This window comes from Cnephaeus nilssonii, assembly GCF_951640355.1.
Source record: "Cnephaeus nilssonii genome assembly, chromosome: 9".
Classification (NCBI taxonomy): Eukaryota; Metazoa; Chordata; class Mammalia; order Chiroptera; family Vespertilionidae; genus Cnephaeus; species Cnephaeus nilssonii.
Window position 1 is genome coordinate 77,546,777 of NC_137080.1, and position 26,194 is coordinate 77,572,970.

Here is a 26,194-nt window from a genome sequence, read left to right on the forward strand (position 1 = left end):
ATACTGTACATAAAAAGAATGAATTCTTTAGCACACAACAATAATAAGCAATTTCATCTTTCTTTGGTAATTCAGATGACAGGATAGATATATAATAATTTATTATCATGTCAGACCATATAGATTTGGGAAAGTACCAGGTAACACACCTTTCTGGTTAATTGAATGCCAGATACTACAAGGTTTATGGCAGCCATATATCTTACCTAATAATAGACAAACATGTCAATTAACCGTACCTCCGCTATGCCACCAGCCAATCAGGATTGATATGCAAATTAACCCAACAAAGATGGCGGTTAATTTGTATATGCAGGCGCTGAGTGACGGGCAGGACGCTTGCGTCGTCGCCATGGCAATGATGCAGGCGTTCTGCCCTAACCCTGGTCTCTCAGGACCTCTGGGCAGCGTGAGAAGGCGGGGCTGGAGCGGAAAGAGGTAGCTCCCGGGCCTGAGCGGAAAGGGGCTGGGCTGGAGTGGAAAGGCGGTGCCGGCAGCCAGGGAAAGGAAAGCCCATTCTAGCACGAATATTCGTGCATTGGGCTTCTAGTGTGTATTATAAAAGACTATCAGATATACCCCCGCTCCACCCAAAAATACCTGAAATCAATTTTTTTTCTGGTACTATTTTCATTTTCCATTGCTCAGGAGTTCATAAATAAAGGGAAGTGTCCTTTAGCTCTCAATATTATTCAGCTCAGATAGTGCAGAAGAAGAATTTGCTGCCTCAGGCCACCAAAGTGAGTAAAATTCTTTAATGGTATAGATTCTTCCCAAGGAGGTAGAAAAGGGAGGAGGGAGCTTTGTGTTCTATTCAGATTTCAGTGATTTTGGCTTTAAATAAAATTTTCTACCTATAATGAAAAGAATAAGTACATTGCATCAGTGCCTGAAAGGCATCTAGGATTAGCTTGACAATTGACCAGGAGCCCAAGGAGTTCATGTTATTGATATATACAACATGATGCATTATTTGCAGAATTTGCACTTGCATTTAAATCTTTCTACAGGCAGTAAAAGGAACATGCTATAATATCCAGAGTAGTAGTCTGTTGGGAAGGTCTCTTTGAAAGTTGGAGTGTGACATATCTTCATCCAGGAGATGATTATGTTGATGGTGACATTGAAGCCAAGATGAAATTAAAGAAAGAGAGCAAGAGGGGTGGGGATGGGGCCAGATAATTTGATGTATAGGACCATTAGGGTAGATTTTTAGTCAGTCAGCTCTAAATGTAAATGAATCCCAGTTCAACCACTCCATAGGCAAGATATATAACTTCCTTTACCTTTAGTTCCTTTAATTGTTAGGTGGGAATAATTCTTTCAAAGTTATTATAAAGTTGGAGTAAAGTAGGTAAAAGTCCCTAGTCCAGGAGCTGACATGGAGTAAGTACTCAATAAATGCTTTGTTAAAAAGAATGCCATCATTCTGCCAGATATTGTGTTATATTCTTGAGCCAAAGATAACATCTGCATATTGGCCCTATGTTGTTTACTTTTTCACAGCAGGTTGGGAGCCATTAGTTCAAGACTGCCAATGTCAAACTCAAATTTTTACATACCCAATTATTTTCAATATAGTACCCCAAAGTAGTTTTTTAGCCTTTTAGAGCCTGCCTGCTTTCCCCTATAAAACTATACCCAACATCTGCTAGATGTAGATAAGATAAACCTGGGAGCTATAAAAAACTCTAAACCACTAACGCCCTTAGGAGCTCTTTGACCCAAAGACTTCCCACCACGCTGCTAAGTGACATCTTGTAGACAGTAAACCCCTTTCTGATCACCCTTTCCCCCAGGACTTCCCTTGCCATCCTCCCCTTCTGGCTGGTGGTCCCTTATGGTTGCCTCTGAGGTTTCTGCATTTATGTGACCCTGTCAAAAATGAGCCATATAAAACTCATTTTTCGTTGCTCTGCCACCTTGTGGTCATGTCTTTTTTCTTTCTCAATCCTGGAATCCCTTGAACTCACTATATTGAGGCTTCAGACGTCACAGTCACAGTAAAAACAAGGTTGGGAAGACATGAAGAAGTAAAGAGGATGTGGATGAAGTTAATCGAGGGCTTTTGAATACTGTACTACACCAGAGGCTTTCCTGGGACATCTAACTTAATCCTTACAACAAACAACATGGGGTGGGCTCTGTTACTATCTTAATGATGAAACATCCAAGGCTTTGAGAGCCCAAAGTGAGTCACACAGGCAGTTAAATGGAAGAGCAAGGCTTTAAATACTCAACAAGCCACAACCCGTCCTCTTTGACATTTCTCTTTCAAGTAAATGTCCTCCTCTAATTGGCTGTGGTGTCCTACAGATGCCAGCCATATAGCAGTTCTTAAACATTAGCAGCTCAAGGAGCTTAAGAGATGCTTTCTTAAGTTCCAGCTGTGTCTCTATGGACACACCAAGATATGGGAAAGGCATATTTATTTATTTTCCCTCCTGCCATTGCATGCTTGATTTAGCTTTTGTTAAGATTCCCGTTGTCTGAGGAGGGGGTTTCACCTCCCCTATCTTTTTAACTGATCTTATAAATTGGAATAATAGTTTTAATCATATTCTTTCTTTGCATAGAAAACTGTGGAGGCCTCTACTGTCCAATGGATTAAGTAGAGAACCCTTAGGATAGGCCTTCTTGATCTTTAGCCATAGAACCACCGTCACCTTGGCCTACTCTAGTAGAGTCCCTAACTGTACATACATGCATCTGGTCTTCCAGAAAGTCACCCACATTTCATTCCTTCTCTCACAGCTACTGGAAAATGAAATGAGAAAGTGTTACAAAGACTTGAAGTAAACTTGTGAAGTTTTTAGAATTGAATTGTAAATCCCCTCTTGTTTATATTGACCTCTTGGGATTTAGCTTTCAAATTGAATTTCAAGTACTCTCTTGCCCATAAGGCCTTTCTTGATACTTTGAACACTGACCTGACTTGAACAACCCACTGCTTAATTGTCACCTCGGGATGGTAGGTCATACAACTGAAGCTCTTTTGGCACCTATTTTTCCCACCTTTGAGGCCTTTTTGAGGGCAGGGTCTATGTGTAACTTATTTTTGTGCCCCTATGACATGTTAATCTTGGTACTCAATGATATTTGAAGTAAAAGGAATTGAATTAGTGTGTCCATAATATTCAGAGCATTTTGGTAGAGTTGCTAATTAAACTAAATGCATCTAAATGTAAGACTATTGGGCGCAGGCCTTGACACTTCCATTAATTAAGCATGAAACCTTGGTTGCCGAACCTTAGTTTCCTCAAAAGCTAAATGCCAGTCCTACTAACAGCTACATATATGTCATTAGGATAGTGTGAGGATCAAATGGGATAATACACGTGAAAATGCTCAGTAAACTATAAGTACTGTACTCACATACAGCATTATTATGAGGTCCAGTGCACACTAAAGATACAGCTTTAGACTTCTATCAGTAGAAAAGTGGAAGTTAAAAAAAAGGACATGGGGTACTATTTGTTGGTTATGAAAGCCATCCACCCACCAAACTATTTCTCGATTTGCCTCTGCGTGAAGATAAATTATTTTGTCTCTTGAATACAATTGTCTTGACAACTTTGAGATTATACCTTTAGCTCTATAAAAGAATTGTTAGAAGTTTCATGAAAAAAATTAGGTTGGCATTAAAACTCTTAATTGTGGTACGATGCACAGGGCTGACCATGTATTTAATAATAAAAGACAGTTTTAGAATTGAAGAGGTGGTTGAGGACACAGACCCACATCACAGAGGCTAAGGAATGCTTTCCATACAGGAGGTGAGACCCTTTTCATCGGCATGGCGCCGCTGGTGGACTACTTGGATTTGCATGTGGAAGTCCACATCCAGGATTCCTTGGCTCGGGTTCATGCGGAGACTGCCCAGGGCCTGGAGGTGGTGCTGCCCCCGCTGCCAGCTGGCCTCCACAGAATCTCAGTCGCCATCAACGGGGTCAGCATTCGTGCACACGGGTGAGGTGAACACTTGCCATTAATTTTAGGTCTATTTGATGGTCTGGTGATTTAGTTGAGGAATTCTAGTTTTGAGTTAGGACTTGAATTTTTTTTCTTCTGAAGTTGGGAAATAAACATGTGAGAATCATAACATTTGAACAAATCTTAGAAACCCTACAGGAGAGTTCACTCTCAAGACAAATTCAGGGGAAACTTTTGGCTTACTAGTTTGGGAGCAGAGAACTTTCTGGAACTAAGATATCATGGCTCTTAAGAGGGGTGGGCATCTATATAGGAAGGAAGAAGATCCTCTGCTTTAATAAGGGTCTGTATTTAAATAAGGCATTTAATAAGATTGTGTCTTGGGCTTTGAATACGTGGCTTATAATTAATACACAAACGATATTCATATCTACTTTGCCCTGAAGTCCCTCTGCCCAATATTTCTCCAGAAGTTTTGTCTCCTCATTCCAGAAAGTTAGCTCAACTGCATGGGATTGATGTTACCACATGATACTGGCCCAGGAAAATGTCCCACCAAACATCTTTTCCCTACCATTTCTTCACTTCACTGTTAGGCAATTTATTCACACTTGCTCCCCATCACTGCTCTCTTCTCTTCCAAATACATATACCGCTTCTGTCCTGCTTCTTTCTTTCTAAGTCTTTTTCTAAGCCTCTCAGTTATTTCATAGCAGTCTCCCATTTTCTTCTGTAGGGTGGATCTTCACATCGAGTACATCACAGAAGTTTTCAGTATCGAGCCTTGCTGTGGGTCCCTTCTGGGTGAGTGGCTGTGACGTGACTGGTATCATTTATCCAGAATGAATAACTCACTGGATACTCAGATTTTATTCCTGAATTCATTAACCAGTGAGATCAGAAATGGGCAACAGGGAGAGGTGTTTTCCCTGTGCTCCAGGAACTGGGTGGTATACTATGAAGGCTGTGAAAACTCGGGGCATCCTTATCTCAGTAAGCTCAGGAAATGGAAGAATTTTTATGAAAAGGAGATGTGCCTGGTTTTCTTTTCCTAATAGAAAGAGGATAAAACATCTAATGGGTAGCATGTCTTGAGTGGATATTAGACAAATAAGGGAATAGCTTCCTGCATTCACCCTTTAGATCCTGCACATATAAGGAGAAGAGGCATGAGGTTTGATGTCTTCACTTTTATCTAGGGAGGCAAATGAAAGATCCAGAAGTAGCCAGAAACACAAATCCCAACATGGGAGATATGAGGACAAGGGATACAAAGAAATCTAGAAAGTTATTTTCCCCCCAAAATGGAAAGCTATATATGTGCATGTGAATAATCATTGCAATAGTGTATGAAATAGCACATTATCCTTTTTGAGTATAGTAAAATCCTTTTAAAAGCTACTTGGCTTCTAGTATACTACAGATTTGGTAATGATATGGGGTGTATTGCTCCAACTCCTATCCTGAAGATGGTTTGATTGTACCTCAGCTGGAGTGCAAGATAAATATAGCAGTAAATTCACAAGCATGTTTCAGTGGCTCTTGATATGTCATACATGCGCGTGCGCGCGCGCGCGCACACACACACACACACACACACAACCATATAACATATGGAATACTGAAATATACAGGGTAATAAATAGTTGATAAATAGAAGACTTGAAGAGATTTGATTTTTCATTATTGTGAAAGTTGAATAGATACAACAATATGCATATACTTCACAAAACAACATATAGAATAATATGAAATAATGTCAGATAATATGGCAGATGATAAACTAAGAAATTTGATTTTTCATTAATATATCAATTGTATCTAGGTTTATATAAAATATACATAACATATGATAATATAGACTAACATGTCAGATAATATAACAGATGACAAGAACACTTCAAGAACTTTGATTTTTTTACTAGTGTGTAAGTTGATAGAAGTAGTGGCTTCTAGGATCTATAAATATACTTGAAAATGCTGTCTTAAATATTAAAACATTCTTCCTTTATAACAGTTTATATTGTTTTACTGTGTATGAATTTCAGCCCATCTGAATCCTGCAAAAATGAATTTAACATTGATAAATTCACAAATTTAACAAATTTAACATTGATGGGGTGAGGTGATATAATTGAGGTGTCACTAACACCCCACCCTCCAGTAATTGCTCTGGGGCTTACATGGGTATTGTGAGTTCCTGGTTCTGAATATCAGCCTTAATATTTTGTTTTTGGTATTCATGCTTTAGGTGGAACCATCCTCAGCATCGCAGGAGCAGGGTTCAGCAGGGACCCAGCTTTAATTTGGGTGCTTGTGGGCAATCGGTCCTGTGACATTGTGAACTTAACAGAGACAAACGTCTGGTGTGAGACCCCCACCCTCCCGCCGCCTGAGGCAGACGTCCTCACTGTCCCAGCCCCCGTGGAGGTCTGGGCTGGTAACATGTCCTTCACCCAGGGACCTGCACCACGCCTGGTGGGGAAGGGCTTCACCTTCACGTACGAGGTGGCAGCAACGCCAGTGGTCACTGCTGTGCAGGGAGAATTCACAAATAGCAGCCTGAGCCTCTACGTGGAAGGAAATAACCTCTCCAACTCAGTGATGCTTCTGGGGGGCTTGAACTGCGACCTAGAGACACAGTCTTTCGGGAGCAACGGGAGCCTGTCTGGGTGCTCCTTTCCTCTCCGCGGTTTGGAGGCCGGTGTCTATCCCCTTCAAGTGCGTCACAAGCAGATGGGCTTTGCTAACATGTCTGCGGTGCCCCAGCAATTTGTGGTGACACCTCAGATAATGGCCATCTCGCCAGCCAAGGGTTCTGCTTGTGGTGGGACCGTACTCACGGTGAGCGGGTTGGCTCTCAACTCCAGGAGGAAGTGGGTTCAGGTTGATCTTTCGGGTCCTTTTACTTGTGCGACTTGGAGCTTGGGGGACCAGACAATCCTGTGCCAGGTTGACCTGCTGGGCGACTCCTTGCCTGGTGCTTCCTTCACCCTGAACGTCTCAGTCCTGGTCAATGGGCTACCCAGCGAGTGCCAGGGTAATTGCACTCTTTCCTTGAGGGAAGAGACAACTCCTGTCGTGGATGCCTTGACCACTAACATCAGTGGGTCTCTGACTTCAGTGCTGATTAGAGGGCAGAGGTTAGGCACCACAGCCGATGAGCCAGTGGTGTATTTGGATGATCATCTTCCTTGTATTGTAACCTTCTTTAATGCAAGCCACATCACATGCTGGATAAGTGACTTGAGCCCAGGACTCCACTACCTATCAGTTGTTCATTCAAGAAATGGGTATGCTTGTTCTGGTAACGTTTCCAGACACTTCTCCATTTTGCCTCAGGTGTTTGATTATTTCCCCAAGAATTTCAGCACACACGGCGGAGGCCTTTTGACCTTAGAGGGCACCGCCCTAAGAGGGCAGAACAGCACGTTGGTCTACATTGGGCAGCGGGCCTGCCTGACGGTGAACATCAACGCAGAGCTCATCCAGTGCACTGTTCCTGCAGGGAATGGCTCCGCTGTCCTGGACGTAGAGGTAGATGGACATTCATACCAGATGGGAGTCATTGGTTATAGCAGCACCTTCACCCCGGAATTGCTCTCTGTTTCTCACACCGGTGACGTCTTAACCTTTGTGGTGGCCCGGATCTCAGGAGCTGAGAACGTTGACATTTTTATCGGGGTGTCACCCTGTGTGGGTATCTCTGGCAACTACACGGTTCTCCAATGCGTGGCCCCAGTCCTTGCTGCCGGGGAGTACCAAGTCAGAGGTTATGACCACATAAGAGGGTGGGCCTCTTCCGTCCTGGTGTTCACATCAAGAGCTACTGTCACGGCAGTGACTGACAGCTTTGGTAAGTGAAGCAAATAAGACAGAATGCTTTCTTTATGTAAGTGGATTAATCGCTGCTCTAAGAGGTAGGAGACAACATCGATCTGAATGACAGAAGGAGAGAGAAGCCTGGTTGGCCTCTTACAGTCCCAGTTTCCTCCAGGAGCTGCATGTGTGAGGCTATATTTTTCATCAAAGGAATTGTACATATTCTCTAAGTGTGTGATTGTATTTTAATTGGAAGCTTTTATACAATTGAATTTGTGTGTTAAATAATACCATTTATAAGAGCTCATAATTTGATCATTTAAGTAGAACATAAATGCCTATGTGTCTATTTGAATTATTTTAAACGTATTAAATGTGATTAATTTTTATCATTTTATATATTTTACAGATGAATTAATATTCCACTAATAAGAGGCCAACTGCCTACTATGATTGCATTGGTTGAACTTTTTCTCCTTTTAGATTAACTGAAGTTTGCCTTGCCTTTTCTTCTAAGGATGGTTTCAGCTTCTATTCACGTAAAGCCTTAATGCACTTGGGATAGCTCGAATTTGATTGGGCTGCAGAAAGTACAGAGGAAATTGTTGGAGTTGAAACTTAGACTGATGCAGTACTAGCCAAGCCTTTTCTTAGAACAAATCTGTCCGGCTTCAGCTGGGTGGGATGCTATGGGAATTGGGATTTTGATCCCCAGTATGTTGGTAACTTAGCTGGGTAAGCGTCAGCTTCCTTATTTGATAAAGGGGTTTGGGTTGGATGCTCCCTAGTTTCCCTTTCTTCTCTCTTAAGAGTTCATGATTTTTATAGCGAAAAAGCAGAGGTTTGAAAGGCATGCCAAGCAAAGTGTTGTTCTTGAGTTTACCAGGTGGCTGTGTAAGTACCACCTAGACTTGCTATGAAGGCAGTAGAAACTCAAACTCTTTCTCAGTGTGGACTAGAAATTGCACGTGTCTGAGAGTCCTGGTGACATTTAGCTTTATTGATTCTCAAACTGAAGCAAAATGTGTGTGTTAAAAATTGTCATACTTTTACCCATTAGAGACAGGAACTGTCATACAGTGCTGTAGAAGTGTAAACCTGTGCAACATCATTTTGGAGAAAAATATGGAAATATTCATTAAAACTAAAAATTTACGTTTCCTCTCACCTAGAAATTCCACTTCTAAGAATTTGGAATAGTTTTATTTAAATAAGTGTACTGTTCATTGCAGCACATGAATTATAGCAAGAGAGGATAAATAATGGAAGTATCAATCAATAGGAAAATTGCTGAATAAATTATGGCATAATTATATAATGAAATTCTAAATAGCTATTAAAGTGATGAGTTACGTCCTTATATATAGACTTGGAAAAATGTCTATGCTATTCCTTTATAAAACAAGTGGTATAAAAATATGTATAGAAAGATACTTTGAATAAAAAATATGTATGCTTAGAAAATTCTGGAAGGATTCACAAGAAACTATACATAGCTACTTTTAGTGAGTGAGATAGGTGATTAGGGAAACTTTTACTTTATTTTTTATACTTTTTTTGTATAAAAACTTAAAGAACTATAAAAAGCATTACTGCCCTAGCCGGTTTGGCTCAGTGGATAGAGCATTGGCTTATGGACAGAAGGTCCTGGGTTCGATTCCAGTCAAGGGCACATATCTCCATTGTAGGTTCAATCCCTGGCCCTGGTCGAGGTGCATGCAGGAGGAAACCAATGGATGTGTCACTCTCACATCAATGTTTCTATCTCTCCCCTTCCTTTCCACTCCTAAAAATCAATGGAAAAATATCCTTGTGTGAGGATTAACAACAACTAAAGAAGCATTACTTTTCTATATGAAAATTATTACATTTTTATAGGTTGTTGACTATGATTGGGGTCAGACCAACAAGGACTCTGGCTTAGTGAAAAGCTGAGGGAGGCTGTCGGGCCCTAAGCCAGCTGTGTGGGTTCTGGAGGGTGTAAAAAGAGTGATGGGCAGCAAGGAAGCGTGAATTTGAATTGCGAGTTAAGTAAAGAAAGAGATCTGCCTCTATGATCGTGCATTTGTGATTGTGTTTTGAAGGCTGCCTGGGTGGACGGCTTGTGCATGTGTTTGGAGCAGGATTTTCTCCAGGGAACATCTCCGCTTCCGTGTGTGGTGCTCCCTGCCAAGTCCTGGCTAACGCTACAGTGTCTGCCTTCAGCTGCTTGGTTCTCCCCCTGGATGGTCAGTAAAAATGCCGTCTGTTTTTAAGAGAGTATATATGATAATGATATTCTTTGGTTAGCTCCGTTTTAGTGATTAACACTGTATGCACCTCTAATTTTTCTGTGTTCCTGGGGAAAGAATTTCTCTACTTCCCGTCTAAAATGGTAGCTAGAATCAAGGACCTTGTATTAAAATGTTGTCATATTAATGGCAACAAAAATTGATCACCTATGTTCTTGATTGCAGTCATATGATGATGGAGAAAGTAATTTTGAGTTCTAAATATTGGTTTCAGTGACAGCTCTTGGTCTCTGTCTGGGGTGGGCTGATAAAAACATCTGGTTATTCCAGGTACTAGAGAAGGGATCAGATCATCAAGCGATTTCTCGCATATTTGCCTAATGGCTGAGTTCTTGAATTCTTATTATAGGCAAAAGAGCCAACATTAACATCATCCTCTTATTCTACAGTGTTCAGGTAATTTCTTGGGCCCTTACTCAGTAAAACACTATGATCTCTCACTGCTTTGAGCTTCTTAGGAAGGAAGGTGCAAAGCTTTGATAGTCCCATGATAGGGCTTTACAACACAGGGTATTTACCCACTGAGCTTTACAAAAAAAAGGCAAAGGGAAGAAATTGCCATTGTCACTGCAGGAACAGCTTAGCCAGGTGATTATCTTGTTTGCATAATCATAGATATTGTAGCCATGAACTGAAAAACCATTTTTACACCTGCTCTCTGTATAGTGCTATAAGTTATATTCCTAGTATGTGTCTGTACCTCGAATGCCATGCAGGTTTTACAAAGCATCGTTTCATCTGAGCTTGGGAAAAAATTCCAAGATGGATAATATTGTGATGGTGGTTTGCAATGGATAGTCTTACACAAGAAGGAGGAAGAGGAGCAGGAAAAAAGAAAAGAAGGAGAAACCATTCTTACTTAAAATGCTAGAAATTGAGTTTCTATATCATCATATATATAAGCAGAACATTGTGGAGGAGACCTATGCTACTTAAAATTTTACAGTAGGAAGCCAAATGAATTTAATTCCACAATGGGAAACTTAAGAAACAGTAGAAGATTTAAGTTTAAGATGTTTTCTGTTTCATTTTTCACTTTACCTTCTATGCATAGAATAGTGCTGGCACAGTGCATGTGTAAAATCAATGCTTGATAAAGGAATAAATGAAGTAATTAGGAAACCATGGGAACAAAATCAAGACTCAACATTTTTAGGTTTTAATATGTAATAATAATGCTATTTTTTTTAAAAAAAGGCTTTTACATATACACTGCTTAAATTAATTAACTTTTTAAAGCCCTGTGGTATTATTTAAAGACATTTGATTTCAACTAGAAGTCCCAGATAAAAACCACCGAGGTTACAGGGTCAGGTAAATTGTGGTAGTGGAAGTGTGACAACTCCTAGGGGAGGAATAATATAAATTATATTATTTTAAAGATTTAATGAAGTTAGGAAAGGACTTAACATTCTATGATTTTAAGAGGAAAATGAGTTGGAAGCTGTAACTCTTATCATTGTCACTAGGTGTCACCAAACACTCATTGATTGTGCAAGAGCTGCTAATTTACTCTAGGGAAATGGATAAGTTGACTTATTTTCTTCTTTCATGAAAAGAAAAAAAGAAAAAGAAAAGTATTAAAAAAACAAAAACTCTTAATGACAGTATCCAAAGATGGAGAAGAATTGATAAAAACCAACTCCATTGGTTCTTTACTTGAGATCCAGTGTGGTATTTGGGGATTCTGTCAACTCCCTGAAACTGATGAAAACATTTTGAGTATATGATTGTGTATATTTTTTCCTACGAAATAGGTCTATAATGGACATGAAATAATTAAAGGGAGTGTCTCTCACAAATTATTAGAAGCTACTAATAATTTCTCTACTTGCAGATAAGATTGCATGTAATCAATCATTTTATATTTGTTATATAAATTTATGTTATATTGAAAAAAATTTTTAGAGGACTATTTCATAAGCAGCTATGATGTGCACTGACCACCAGGGGGCAGATGCTCCAACTGGTAGGTTAGCTTGCTGCTGGGGTCCAGCCGATTGGGACTGGGCAAGATGGGGCTGGGCATGCCCTCCTGAGGTCCCTTCCACAGTCCCTCCCCGGCCACCAGCCTGCAGATGGCCCCGATCTCTGGCCAGGCAGAGGGACCCCACCCATGCACGAATTCGTGCACTGGGCATCTAGTTGAGAATATAATATCATTGCTATTGTTTTTGCTAGAGCAGTAACAGCAGCATCACCTGGAAATTTGTCAGAAATGCAAATTCATGAAACCTACTGGATCTGAAACATTCCAACAAGTAGACATTTTGGTATTTCACTTCTAAGCTCCCTCTGAATTCTGACATTCTTTCCTAATTAGAAGCTCCAAACTAGGTAACTCCTCTATGTAAGCAAGTTCTGACCATATTGGGTAGCATCATAAGATGCCTACATATAATCTGGTCTTATATTTGTTTTAAAAATTACACTGCTGCTTTGCTGGTTTATAATCTCTCTGTTACTATTATTCCAAGGTGTTTTTTTTTCTTTCTTTCTTTGCAACATAACTGTGCACAGCTGGAATTTCCTCATCTTATATTTATATAATTTCTTTTTTTCTTCTGTGGTTTACTGCCTTACTATTTTCATTTAGTCTTTTTGTTTATTTCTCTTAACTTCTCTAATTTGCTAAGGTCACTTTGAATTCTGACCCTTGCTTTGAGTTCTGTTTCTTAGTTTGACTTTGCATAATGAAGAAAGCAATGTTTCAGATTCTGGGATGCAGATGATGGCTTAGAACCCAAACTTTCCTAATTATTGTTTTGCTTATTCTGATACCACAGCACAAATGTGTTTTCTTTTCATCAGTAGAGCAGGGGGTTTAAAGGTGCTGCTCTAAAAAGTTTTTTTTTGTTTTTTTGGTTGCTACTTTTGGTATTCTCTCTCTTTACCTTTCTCCCACACTGTGCTTCTAACATAAAAAGAATTATATTTTTTTCATGTGATAGGTTGTAAAACATCTTATCAGGTGAAACTGGTACTTTGTATTTATAAAATCAGCAAGATGTTGATCTTTGGCCTTTTTGCTCTTACACCTTGAATTATACTACATGACTTTTTCATGGAAACTTTAACTTTTCCATGAGGCAGGAAAAGCTAAAGTGATTAAGGTTACACCACTATTTAGTGGCCGAACCTTGAGTAAAATCCATGGATTCTGATCCCAGCCCTCGGTAACTTTTCATCATCCACCTTGTCAATTTGCATCCACCTAATCACCCATAATGAGTTCATTATTTTATAGGTGTTGAGCCTGTTTTTATTTGCCCTAGGGCTTACTAACTGGAAGTTCTTATGTTTCCTCTTACCCATAGGAGTCTTACTAGTACTTGCCAGCCATTTTAGTGGCTATGATTCATTTAGGACACATTCACAGACAATCTGCTATGTGGCGGATGCTTTGGAATGTAAGAGCAACAATAATAATATGTGCATGTGATTGCATAAGTGCAAACCCTCTCACATGGACTTATCTCATTTTCCCTGTTTCATGCAGCAGTGTGATGGAGACAGGGCTTAGTTTCAAGCCCACAGTTCCTGATAACATTTGTCATGTACCTGCATGGACAGGCTACCTGTAGAGATAGAAGGCTAGAGAAAATTTTTTTTATTTCTTCTTTATTTCATTCAGGTTTTCAGGGAGAGCTGCTCCAAAACCATCTCGTGTAGAGATTAATCTTCCTGTTTAAAGTTATTGCCAGTATGCCTTGTTGATGCTGTAAACATTGTGTCTTATGACCTGGAAAGAAATGGCCTAGGGGGTCAAAGGGCTTTGAATAATTGATTTTCTTCTTTACAGAAGGTTAATAGTCATAATTATAGGAAAATCAAGGACTTCTTTTAATCAAGAGATCCCATAAAGAGAATGAAAAGTTTAGCCACAAACCTGGAGAAGGTATCAGTGGCCATATAACCTCTATAGGTTTAGTACTCAGAATATATAAAGAACATAAATTAATAAGATAAATATTCCAATAGAGAAAAGGACAAAAGACAGAAATAGGAATTTAGTAGAAGAGAAAACATGTTATTACTAAACTTGTAAAAATTGTTTGATAAAAAAAATTGATAAACATGCAATTTAAGGCTCCAATGAGGTGCCATTGTACACTCACTGGACTGGCCAAAATTAAGAGTCTGATAATCACAAGTGCTGAGAATTATGTGGAGTAGCAGGAACTCAAAATTATTGCTGGTAGGAATGTAACATGACACAACCACTTGGAAAACAATATGGCTCTATCTTGTAAAGTTGAACTTGTATCTACCTTATAAACAAGCAATTTGAAGGCATATACCCCAGAGAAATTTTTGTGCATGTTTATAGAAGCAAAAACTAGGAAATATCCAAAAGTCTATTAATAAGAGAAATGAAAACCATATTGTATATTCACACTGTATAATATTGAACAGCAGTGAAAATGTATGGACAAGGTCAATGGGGGAAAAAGGAGACATATGTAATACTTATAAAGAATTGAAAAAAAGAAAAAAAAGTATGGACAACATTTACATGTGATAATATAAGTAAATCTTGGAAGTATACTATTGAGTGAAAAAATCAGAATACTATGTCACATATTCTATTTTATAAAATTCAAAAACAGGTATAACCCAGTAATCTTTTATTTGGGAATATAAAGCCGTTTGAGAAAACTGTTTTAAAAATGCAAGTGGTTGTTTCTGAGAATGAAGAGGAAGAGGGTGGACTTGGTGAGGAGCATCCAGATTTGAGAGTATCACAACTCTTAGATTTTGTGTTGGCTGGCAGATTCACGTGAATTTTTCTTATTATGTTGTTGTATATTTTATAAAAAATTTACTTATATTATTCTGTGTGTATTATGTATACATAATATATTTTAAAAGAAGTAAACTGATTATTTTCCTATTAGTTAAAGGACAGCACATGAACTTCATTTATGTAACAATGTGAGGCTTCCAGTTCTTTCCATGGTTATTACCTAACCTAATGGTGACCATTTCCCGCAGTGTCCTTGGCTTCCCTGTGTGACCTGAAGCATGAGCAGGAGAGCTGTGAAGCCGCCGCTCACACCTACGTGCAGTGTGATTTGACTGTTACTGTGGGGGCAGAGAAACTGCCCGAATCATGGCCTTTCCTCTACATTTGTGAAGAAAGTTCCCAATGCCTCTTTGCACCAGATTACTGGACAGAGTCAGCCTTTCCATTGTTCTCAGGCCTCTTCATCAGGTAACCCTGTGCTCTCCCTCCCTGACCTTCCCCACGAATGCATGGCCAATGGACTGATGGAGGCATCAGAGACTGCAGGTTGGGTGGAGATGGCTCTGGGGCCCCACCACTCTTGTTAGAGGAACTCTTCCATTGTGGATTCCAGTCTGCATATCAAAGCATCTCCTGTCTTTTCAAGTGTTCAAGAGAACATCTGAAAAATCTGCCCAGTAAACAGCCTGCTTTGTTCTTGCTCAGATTTTAATATTTATCTTCCGATCCAAAGCAACATCTGGTGAATGCCAATGGGGAAAGAGATTAGACATTATGAAAAACAGAAGGCTCTTTTCCCCTTTCCTTTTTCTTTTCTTTCCAAACAGATTCACAAATATGACAAAAAGTCATAGAGAAATCCAGCAGATTGCACAATATTTACTCAAAAGCAGGGAGTATGTACAGGGGGAATGATTATAGATCTAGGATTTTGAAGCCATAGCTTATAAGGATTTTTTGAACTTAAGAAACAAATAAACAAATACCACAACTTTCCAGGTAAATCCCCTTTCTTAAAGAAATTTAATAAAACAGATGTGACCATGTTGGTAACTCTGTATGGCCTTAATTTCCACAAGCAGTTTCTTTCCTGTGTAGTGTGACTTTTCATTGCTGAGCATGGCCCTGTATCCTTCCTAACTTCTTATCTGGATGGAGTGGTTACATCAGATAGTTTATGAAGGCCTATTTTCCCATTTAAAAAAGAAAACTATACAAGATCAATTACCCAGCATGAAAGAGGTGACTGGTTCTTTTCATGGCCATCCTACTATTCCATGTTTTGAGACTGTGATTTAGCATGAATTTGCCACTGGAGGTTTGTGTTTAGTCAAGGAATTGACTGGTTGCTTTTTAGAAGAGCTTGAAGAACTCTGTTTAGGTCACATAGGAAATGGGGTCCTAGAGGTTATACTCAGGTGAGACTGTATTTCAGAACTCACTGCTGCTGGACACCAAGATGTACATGTTACTGTCCCTGGCTCCATTGAATTGGTGGACTTGATCTAGATCCCAAGAGCTATTCCTTTGGAGTTATTCTATGTTCTTCCTCCTCATTCTAGGAGGTGGCTGAGGCTACTGAGCTTCAGACCCCATTAAAATTTATGCCCTTATCTATTAACTAGAGGCCTGGTGCACGAAATTCATGCATGGGGGTGTGTGTCCCTCAGCCCAGCCTGCACCCTCTCCAATCTGGGACCCCCCAAGGGATGTCCAACTGCCCGTTTAGGCCCGATCCTGGTAGGATCCGGCCTAAACGGGCAGTTGGACATCCCTCTCACAATCCAGGACTGCTGGCTCCCAACTGCTTGCCTGCCTGCCTTCCTGATTGCCCCTAACTGCTTCTGCCTGCCAGCCTGATCACCCCCTAACCACTCCCCTGCCAGCCTGATTGATGCCTAACTGCTCCCCTGCCAGCCTGATTGCCCCTAACTGCCCTCCCCTGCCGGCCTGGTCACCCCTAACTGCCCTCCCCTGCAGGCCTGGTCCCCCCAACTGCCCTCCCCTGCTGACCCGGTCACCCCGAACTGCCCTCCCCTGCCAGCCTCATTACCCCTAACTGCTCTCCCCTGCTGGTCTGGCCCCCCCACCCCCAAACTGCCCTCCTCTGCAGGCCTGGGTCCCCCCCAACTGCCCTTCCCTGCAGGCCCCGTCTCCCCCTGCCAATTGCCCTCCCCTGCAGGCCTGGTCACCCCTAACTGCCCTCTCCTGCAGGCCTGGGTCCTCCCCCAACTGCCCTTCCCTGCAGGCCCGGTCGCCCCCAACTTCCCTCCTTTGCTGGCCTGATCACCCCTAACTGCCCTCCCCTGCAGGCTTGATCAACCCCAATTGCCCTCCCTTGCAGGCCTGGTCCCTCCCAACTTCCCTCTCCTGCTGGTCTGATCACCCCCAACTGCCCTCCCTTGCAGGCCTGGTCCCTCCCAACTGTCCTCCCCTGCTGACCATCTTGTGGCAGCCATCTTGTGTCCACATGGGGGCAGCCATCTTTGACCACATGGGGGCAGCCATCTTGTGTTGGAGTGACAGTCAATTTGCATATTACTCTTTTATTAGATAGGATAGAGGCCTGGTGCATGGGTGGGGGCTGGCTGGTTTGCCCTGAAGGGTGTCCTGGATCAGGGTGAGGTTCCCTTGGGGTGTGGGGCGGCCTGGGCTAGGGGCCTGTGGTGGTATGCAGGCCAGCCATGCCCTCGGCGACCAAGCATAGGCCAGGGACAACTGGAGGCAGGTATCTGGTATTTATTTATCTTCTATAATTGAAACTTTATAGCCTTGAGCAGAGGCCAGGGCGGGCGAGAAGCTTGGCTTCCTTCATCACTGGGGGCAGTCCAAGCCTCCAGCTGGCTCCAGCTCCATGGCCGCCTCCATCTTGGTTGGGTTAATTTGCATATATGCTCCTTATTGGCTGGTGGGCGTGGCTTGTGGGTGTAGTGGAGGTACGGTCAATTTGCATGTTTCTCTTTTATTAGATAGGATATCATCTTGAAAGTGCTATTCAATGTTCTAGATATCACAGCAGGCAAAAGTGGGTGTGTTTTCTTGAGAAAGAATGAAAATAAGTGTTGTGAGCTAAACAAACAAAGTGTATACTTAGTGTTGAGGGTGAGGGGAACCACACTGCTCTTTGCTGCTATGAGAAGGAAAGTTAGAATAATCTACAGAGATCACTTGGACAATATGCACCAATAACCTTAAAATTCTTTGTATTTGGAGACTCAGCAATTTCACTACTAGGATTTTATTTTAAGAAAGCACTTTGAAGTATGTAATATTTATGAAAACATGTTCTTTGAAGGTTTAAGTATCATAAAAATTTGAAATGAAATAAGTGTTCAGTAATAAAGAATGCATTCAAATGATAATATACTAAGAAACCTTTGAAAATCATTTTGTAGAATATTTAACCAAAGAGGGACATGCTTACAATATATTGGAAAGTGAAAGGCACAAGTCACAAAATAGTGTATTATCTATTCCTAATGGTATATATAATGCATATATTTCTATAAGCATGTAATAGGTTGCCAGAGCTGACCGGCAGACTTTGAATGATGGATGAAGGACTACTTTGACACACGTTTCTGTGAAAGAGAAGCAAAGGGGCTAGTTGGCATTAGGAGCCAAAAAAGCCTCGATTGCCTGCCTTGTTAGCCTTTTATTGTCATAATAGCTTGAACTAAAATTAATTATTAGATACTATTAGCAGTGTAAGTATTCTTGAGAAAGCATATGTGTCTGTCCTGTCCTTTAAGCAAGGACATGTCTAAGTAAACACTCAGGGGTTCAGATTTGTTTGTGAAAGTCAAGGTAGGGACTGCCGACTTTGGCAAGTTCCCCTAGAGGCCCCTGACCTTTTGGAGAATCCTTCTTACAGACATTCCAACCAAGTCCCATGCTTCCCTACAATAGGTGATTAGAAAAAAGACTGGAAGGATGTATTCTACAGCATTGAGAGTGCCTATTTTTGGGTGTCTGTAGTGCTGGTCATGTTTATTTTAGTCATTGAGTTTTTATGTATTTTTTTTCAGTGGACACGTACTAATTTAAAAACCAGAAAACATACTGTAAATTATACAAGGGGCATTAAGAAAGTCATGTGCCAAATAGCTTACCTTGGTTTCTCTTAAGATTATGCCTGTGAAACCAGAAAATTATCTTAGCAGGGGACCCATTTCCATGAAATGCTTTATCCCCCTGCCAGTCACTACCACTATGGATTTGATGTCAATGGACAAAGGTAGACATGCATATCTGGGGTGAAAATATGCCCACTTCGTCTGTCCATCCATCCATCCATCCATCCATCCATCCATCCATCCATCCATGCACCCACCCACCCACCCACCCACTTATCAAGTTCCTACTATGTTTTAGGTACTGTGTCAGGAGCTGGTTACTCCATGGGGAATAAGGCTTCAAAGTCCCTGCCCTTAAGGGTAGAAGAGAAAGCCAGACAATAAACAATATGGCCCCATCTTGTGATAAGGACTATAAAGTGATGGAAAATGGTGGGGCTGCTTTATATGATGTGCTCAGAGGATGCTTCTCTGAAGAAGTGCCTTTAGTGCTGGACTAAGGAGAAGAAGGTGTCATTATGGAGAGTCAGGCAGTGAGGGTAGCAAATGCAAAGGACCCATCAAGTTTTGTGAACTGTCAGAGGACAAAGGGCAGTAGAGTGAGGAGGAAGGAAAGTGGCTCTAGATGAGCTCAGGGAGATCTGTAAGGCCTTGAAGGCCATAAAAGGAGCTTAGGTTCTATTCTAAGAACAGATTAAGTTAATTAAGTATCTTTCCAAAGTCATGGAGACAAGCCTCGGCAGTGCCAGGACCAGAACCCAAGGCTTCTGACTCACATTGTGCTTAGCACAGGGCCCTGCTGTTAGCAGTAGCGATGAAAGTCTTGGCTGGACTGCATGGGTTCAATGAGATTTCATAGCCATAGGAAGCAATTTCAGGCTAAGTGAGGAAGATAGAATGATGCAAGTGCTTTTTATTGCCTGTCCTAGAGAGTGCATACAGGAAGATAATGGGGTTACTTTTGGATCTGATCAGGCCACCTAGGTTAGTGGTCAGAAAACTTAGAACTTTCTTTGCTATCATTTGGACCAAAAATTTTTACCATGTTCCTTCACAATAAATATCTGTGTATGTGTGCATGCACATCTATATAACCTATATGCATGTATCTCTACCTATACACATGTTTATACTTATATTTAAATCTCGCCAACTACACTACTTAATCCATAGGATTATTATGAAAGAAAACATGGAATAGTAACTATTAAGAAACTTAGAAATTTTGTAGATGTTAGACTATTTTTAACATCCTGGAGTTTCTGCTAATTTTGATGATGGTTTTTTAATGAAAAAAAAATCTCTAGTGAGATAATCAGGAACAAATATAAAAAGAAATATGAGCTAAAGCTTATAAAAAAAAGTCTAAGCTAACAGAAAAGGGTTTTTACTTTTTTGGAGCAAGAAGAACCTGATTAGGGAAGACAGTGCGTTGCTACAGGCAAATGAAAGGAGGGAGAAGTAACTGACAAAGAGCCTAGAGAGGCAGAGACAGTTCATTGGGAGGGTGGGAGCCAAAGACCAAGAAAGTTGTGAAGGAAGTTGGTTATTCTTTTCCTTGAGTTCCTGTAGGTATACCAGATCATCCCTATACTGAGAAAAAAAACCTAGCTCATATGATTGGTAATCAGTGTGACAGGAGGGCACACAACAGAGAGAGGTGATGGGCACATATTCTTTTATTTGATTAAAAAGGGAAAAAGGGGAATTCTGGATAGTTAGACAACGAAGCTTGGTTATCCCTGATGAATTTCTAGAATGAATTATTCATCAGATGGTTTGTGAGCCTTCAGAAAGGGAAGTCGCTATCTGGGAATCAACTCACAAGGAATGTGATGGTGTGGTGGACCAACTTCATTTCCTTCCCAAACTGTTCCAAATACCCTCTCTACCCCCAGTCGCAAAGGAAAGGTTCTAGCCATAAAGCCCAAGGACACAAGCAGCCAGTTGGTTTGAAGTTACGTATTTTATTTGAACAGTCTGTGAATTTTGAATTCTATTCCATCCTATTTCCATATTCATCTAAATACTACATTACATTTTAATTTAAAAGTTAAATTACCTTCCCCCCCCCTTCTGATTCTTAGAGTACAACTGACACTCCAGGAGCAAATGCTGTATTTATCCCATGGTTCTGTCTAACCCTGGATGATGACTCAGCTAAATATATTTGTAGCTACATTATAGGCTCCCGATTCAAAACATATTTGAGCAATGGCTCCACATAATGGAGATGACATGTACCCATAATGAATGTAAATGCACACAGTTATATTTTAACAAAAATATGACCAGCACAATTACCAGTATAGTGTGAGTGGCCTTATCTGACATTTAATGTGTGCCAGATTCTGTGCAACTCATATTGTAGTGGTCATTTTGCTCCATTCCCTCAACACTTTTATAAAGTAGGCACACAATAATTGGGATCTCCATTTTATAAACCAAAGCTTAGAGGGTCTCGTCTTCACAGTGTCATATAGATGGTAACTATATGCTTGGGGATTCAAATCTAGCTGGTCTGCTCCCAAGCTTAGCCTCTGCATGCTAATGCTTTTCAGAAAATCAGGTATACAAGTACAGCATGGTAAATCCTCAGGCAGTTGCCACTCTGAGACTTTGAATTTACCACCATCTTAATTTAGGCATGGGGCTACCAAATCAATAGGGAGGGCTCAGATAAAGGGAGACCACAGCCTTAGTGGTCAGCCCAGACCATGCGTGTTCAGTTCTGGGCCCCATGATGTTAACATACTGACAATCTACAGTGGATTAGAGGAGAGTGGGCATGGAAATCATGTCTTGGGGGGGGGATATGGAGCTGGGAATATTTTAGCAGAAAGAAAAGATTAAGTAGACATGGTAGTTATCCTGCTCATTATTTTTAGCAAATTGTGGGAGCAACCATTTTGACATTGATTTGAAAAAAGATGCTCTAGTCTGACATGATTTAGTTTCTCAAGCAGTGACCTCTTGCCCTTTCTACTGCTCTTCCTGGTCTTCCCATGCGATCTGTCATCTTCATGGCTGACGTTCAGTCAGCATTTCAAAACCTTAGAATACTGCTCTAGGAGACAGGACACACAGGTTCTAATCTCAGAGCTGCCATACTTTTGTGATTGACTTTATGCAAATCTCCTGATCATTTTTGGGTTATATTTCTTATACCTCTAACTTACTTTACTGGCTGAAATGAGATCATATATGTGAAATTATTGAAAAGTTTAAAATATCACGCATTAATAATCTTGGAGTTAGTTGTTACAATGCCTAAAGCCAGGATTATTGTTGAATAAATATCACACCTGTTGGGGACAATGCCCTGTAATATCCATGTGCTCATCTCCCTTAGAGTGCATATTTTTAGACTTTCTGCAATGCTGTTTTTCATTTTAAATGCAGTCTGGTTTCTCTCCTTAAAGCAAGAGGACTTTTAAAGCAAGTGGCTGGTAGTATAACTGGCACATATATCGAATCTCCTTAGTCTGGGCTGTTAAGTAAGTTTAATTAATTTACTAAGTTAATGTTCCACTGCTAGCAACAGAGCCTCATTGCCATCAGCTGGGGAGAGGGAATTGAAAGCCTAAATGAGCTCATTTTTTCACAGTTGGAATTAGGGACCAGTTAGCCAGTTGTGTGGGTTTTCCAATTTCTCCATCTGCCCTGGGGGGATTCAGGCAATTCACTCCCCCAACACTAAGTGTGAGTAAGAACAGGAAGAGGGAAGGGGAAAAGAAAAGAAAAAAAAAAACACACCTCCCTAACATTTGCTTCCATTTTTGGAACTGGAAGCATTGTTTGCACATTGCTTGTTAGGTTGGGCTTGGAGAAGCTTTTGCTAATGTTCCTGAGAGGTTTGGAAAAGAGAAAGGCTGAAAGATATTTACCACGTGCATTTTCATTGCAGGGTGTGCAGATAAAGGGAAAACAAATAAACAATAAAATAATGGAAACAAAATTACAGAAATTTGCAAAATTTGACAAATGGCGGCCTGTAGTTGCCACAAGCTAATGGCTCGCAATGATTAATAAGAGTAAAAATAATTGCATTTCATTAAGATTGATGACACCCCATTTAACCTCCCCTCTCGTTTCAGCCCTAAAGTGGAAAGAGATGAAGTTCTCATCTATAATAGCTCCTGTAACATTACCATGGAAACTGAGGCAAAGATGGAGTGTGAGACGCCTAATCAGCCAATTACCGCCAAGATTACTGAGATACGGAAAAGCCGGGGCCAGAACACTCAGGTATAATCAAATCTTTTTTACAGACTGATTCAAACAGCTCAAATTTAATTTGTAATATTGTGTACATTAAAAAAACAATTTAGTCCAAATGGCAGCAATATATAATATTAAATGCTCTCAAACTTTGAGGAGCTGCTCTAATGCACAACATCTGAATTCATAGTTAACTATAGTTAATCATATATTTTCTCAAAAATAAATGAATGCTGCCTGGGTTCTTTTAAAACAAATTCTGAGCAGATAATCTCAGCATTTTGTCCTGCTTTCTGGGTGCGTGCTTAAAAAGGGCCTTCTGTGGCGTATTTCTCCCTGAAGTAAATGGCCTACAATTTAACCAAGCACTTCTGGAATATTTCCAAACCATTCAGCCACCCTCAGTGTCTGCTGGCCCATCCAGTTCATCTCTGTTCTGTGGCGAACAGAGTGGAAACTTCAGCTTCTGAGGAAATTACATGCAAATTAAAACCGAAAAGTTCTGCCAGGTCATTTCATCTGTCTTCTCTACCTCAGTTTATCCTTTTTGAAATCATCTAAACCACCCCCTTCAAGTGGCTCTCCAAGATACCGTCTTAAAAGTCCCCAGTGAGAGTCCACAGCTTCCCCAGGGATTTTCGTGAACTGAAATCAGAGACTAAGGGCTCTTTGGAAATACATCAGATTATCTTTCACAGCTCCCAGGCTTCTCACAGCACACCTACAAAATATAACATTTCTGGAGCACCTACTCCCTTAGGTGCCTTCCTCTTTATGAAAGCAATTCCCACATTTTTCTCTTTTTTGTCTCTTTTTATTTGGAACAAACATTTATTGAATGCCTATTATGTGCCACACATTATAGCAGATTTTCTTGTGAAAGCTGCTTCAGTTAAACCTTTCAAATTCTAAGCTATACTTTTGAGTTTGTAAGGCATGTTTTTTCTATAGACTGCTGAGATTGAATGTATCACTTATCTGAGTAACTTTAGGTAAGTTACGGAACCCCTCTGTGCTTCAGTCTTCTCATCTGTAAAGTGGGGTAAGAATAGCACACCCTTAATAGGCTTGGTGTGAGGATTCTAACACAAGAGCCTTTGCCACTGAAAATGACACCAAACACCATTTAGATGTCTGTTAGCCATTACTGACTGTGCTACTTCGCTAGTAGCAGTTCTAGAAAATGATGCAGAATTATTTTTCTGTCGTGTTTGCTGTTTTGACCAGATCACTTCACTTGTTAGATTTTATCTAAGTTTTCATTGTCTCAAAGGCTAATTTTGAATTTTTAAGGCCTAAATGCCTCAATCATCTTTAAATATTTATGCAGTGTGCATTTATTGAGTTCTAACCATGTTCAAGGTCCTCTGCCATACTCTGAAGGAGACAAAAATAATGTGGTTACTTTCAACAATAAAGATAATTTAAAACAAAACAAAACAAAACAAATGACATGGAAAGAGACCCCACCTTCAGGGAATAATAGGGAAGAGAGGCCATGTATGCAAGTAGGTAATCTTTAAAGGACACATAGTGTTGATTCATCACAGCTGGATGAAATGTTGGATGCCATCTGGACCAGTCCATTCATTGGTGAGAAGAGTTAACTGAGCTTCATAAAAAAAGATGACCTGCCGAAACCGGTTTGGCTCAGTGGATAGAGCGTCGGCCTGCGGACTCAAGGGTCCTAGGTTCGATTCCAGTCAAGGGCATGTACCTTGGTTGCGGGCACATCCCCAGTAGGGGGTGTGCAAGAGGCAGCTGATCGATGTTTCTCTCTCATCGATGTTTCTAACTATCCCTCTCTCTTCCTCTCTGTAAAAAATCAATAAAATATATTTAAAAAAAAAAAAGATGACCTGAAAAAAGTCACAGCTAATATTTTTGCATTATAAGGCATGTGGTCTTAAGTGTTGTGGGGGAAGTAAGCCATTTACTCTTTAGAAGCCAGGGGGGCATGTCTGACAAAACCTCCTAGGCTGTGCCAGTGTCTAGGAGAGTACGGTCCTGGGATGTCTTGTGACCCTATACATCTTAGGGTGTCTGCTTTTCCTGTTTCGGCTTGTGGACATGTCACCTGTGTTAGGATACATATTTCCTAATCTGGGCCTGGGCCTGGGGAAAACCAGCATTGAAAGCTGCCTAATCAAAACTAGAAGTCAAGTCTCTAGCTCCAAATATATTATGTGAGAACCTTGGAACTGCAGTTTCACAGAATGTTAGTAGGTATTCTATGATAAAAGGGTTCCAAAGTCAAGTACATCTATGAAAGCTGGGTTAAACAAAGTTTTATATATATATATTTCACCAAAGGGCTTGTGAGAACATTCAATAGGTGACTGCATAATGTGAATTTCAGAGGTGGGAAAGGTCATCTTCAGATAGGGAGGTCAGCGGAATTCTGTTGAAGCAGGTGGTGGTATCATGCTGTAGAGGAAAGGGATTTCTGGTGGAGGAACTGGTAGGCACAAGAAACCTTCACAAGAGTCCATAGGGAGAGTGCAAAGAACATGGTGTGTGTGAAGGGTCGTGTGAGTTGCAGGTTTGGGAAGGTAGGCTGGGATTGGATTGTGATTGCAGGTTAAGTGTTTGGTTCTTTAAGTCATTGGGTGACAAGTCATCCTTGAGGAGTCACTGCATGATCGAAGTGTGCTTGAGACACATTGATCTGGTGCCTGGGTGGAGATGCCTTGGGAAACCCAAGAAAGGCAGGAGCATCTCAGCCAGGCAAGATATAATTGAAGTAGGGAGGTGGCAGAGGGAATGGAGAGGAGAGGACACACACAATAGTAGACACTTGACAACTTGTGTTAGACAAAGTGTTCAAAGATATGGAAAATTAGATGTGGTAGGTAAGAAAATTATATGCTGACTTTTCAAATTTGTGGAAAAAAAATCTTCGAGCTCATGACCCCCAAATTATAATTTCTAGCCCAGAGCTCTCCTGAGCTTTAGATTCCTGAACCTCATGGCCTGCTGATATCTTCACTTGGATATTGAATTTACATCTTTGATCTAACAGATTCTGAATTGAACTCCTGATTTCCACTGCTTCTCCTCCCACCCCCACCGCAGTTCAATAGAGTTGATGGCAACTTTTGCCC

The 26,194-nt window shown here is 40.7% G+C and overlaps 1 protein-coding gene across 1 annotated transcript in view; it reads left to right on the forward strand.

Moving 5' to 3' along the window:
- PKHD1 (PKHD1 ciliary IPT domain containing fibrocystin/polyductin) overlaps positions 1-26,194 on the forward strand; it is a gene marked incomplete at its 3' end in the record, with an annotated part of 394,211 nt that overhangs the window by 58,307 nt on the left and 309,710 nt on the right. The window contains exons 29-34 of the mRNA XM_079780770.1: positions 3,774-3,969; positions 4,670-4,737; positions 6,185-7,789; positions 9,840-9,983; positions 15,042-15,261; positions 22,967-23,117. Of these exons, the coding sequence (XP_079636896.1) occupies positions 3,774-3,969; positions 4,670-4,737; positions 6,185-7,789; positions 9,840-9,983; positions 15,042-15,261; positions 22,967-23,117 (2,384 nt within the window). The remainder of the gene's footprint in view (positions 1-3,773; positions 3,970-4,669; positions 4,738-6,184; positions 7,790-9,839; positions 9,984-15,041; positions 15,262-22,966; positions 23,118-26,194) is intronic.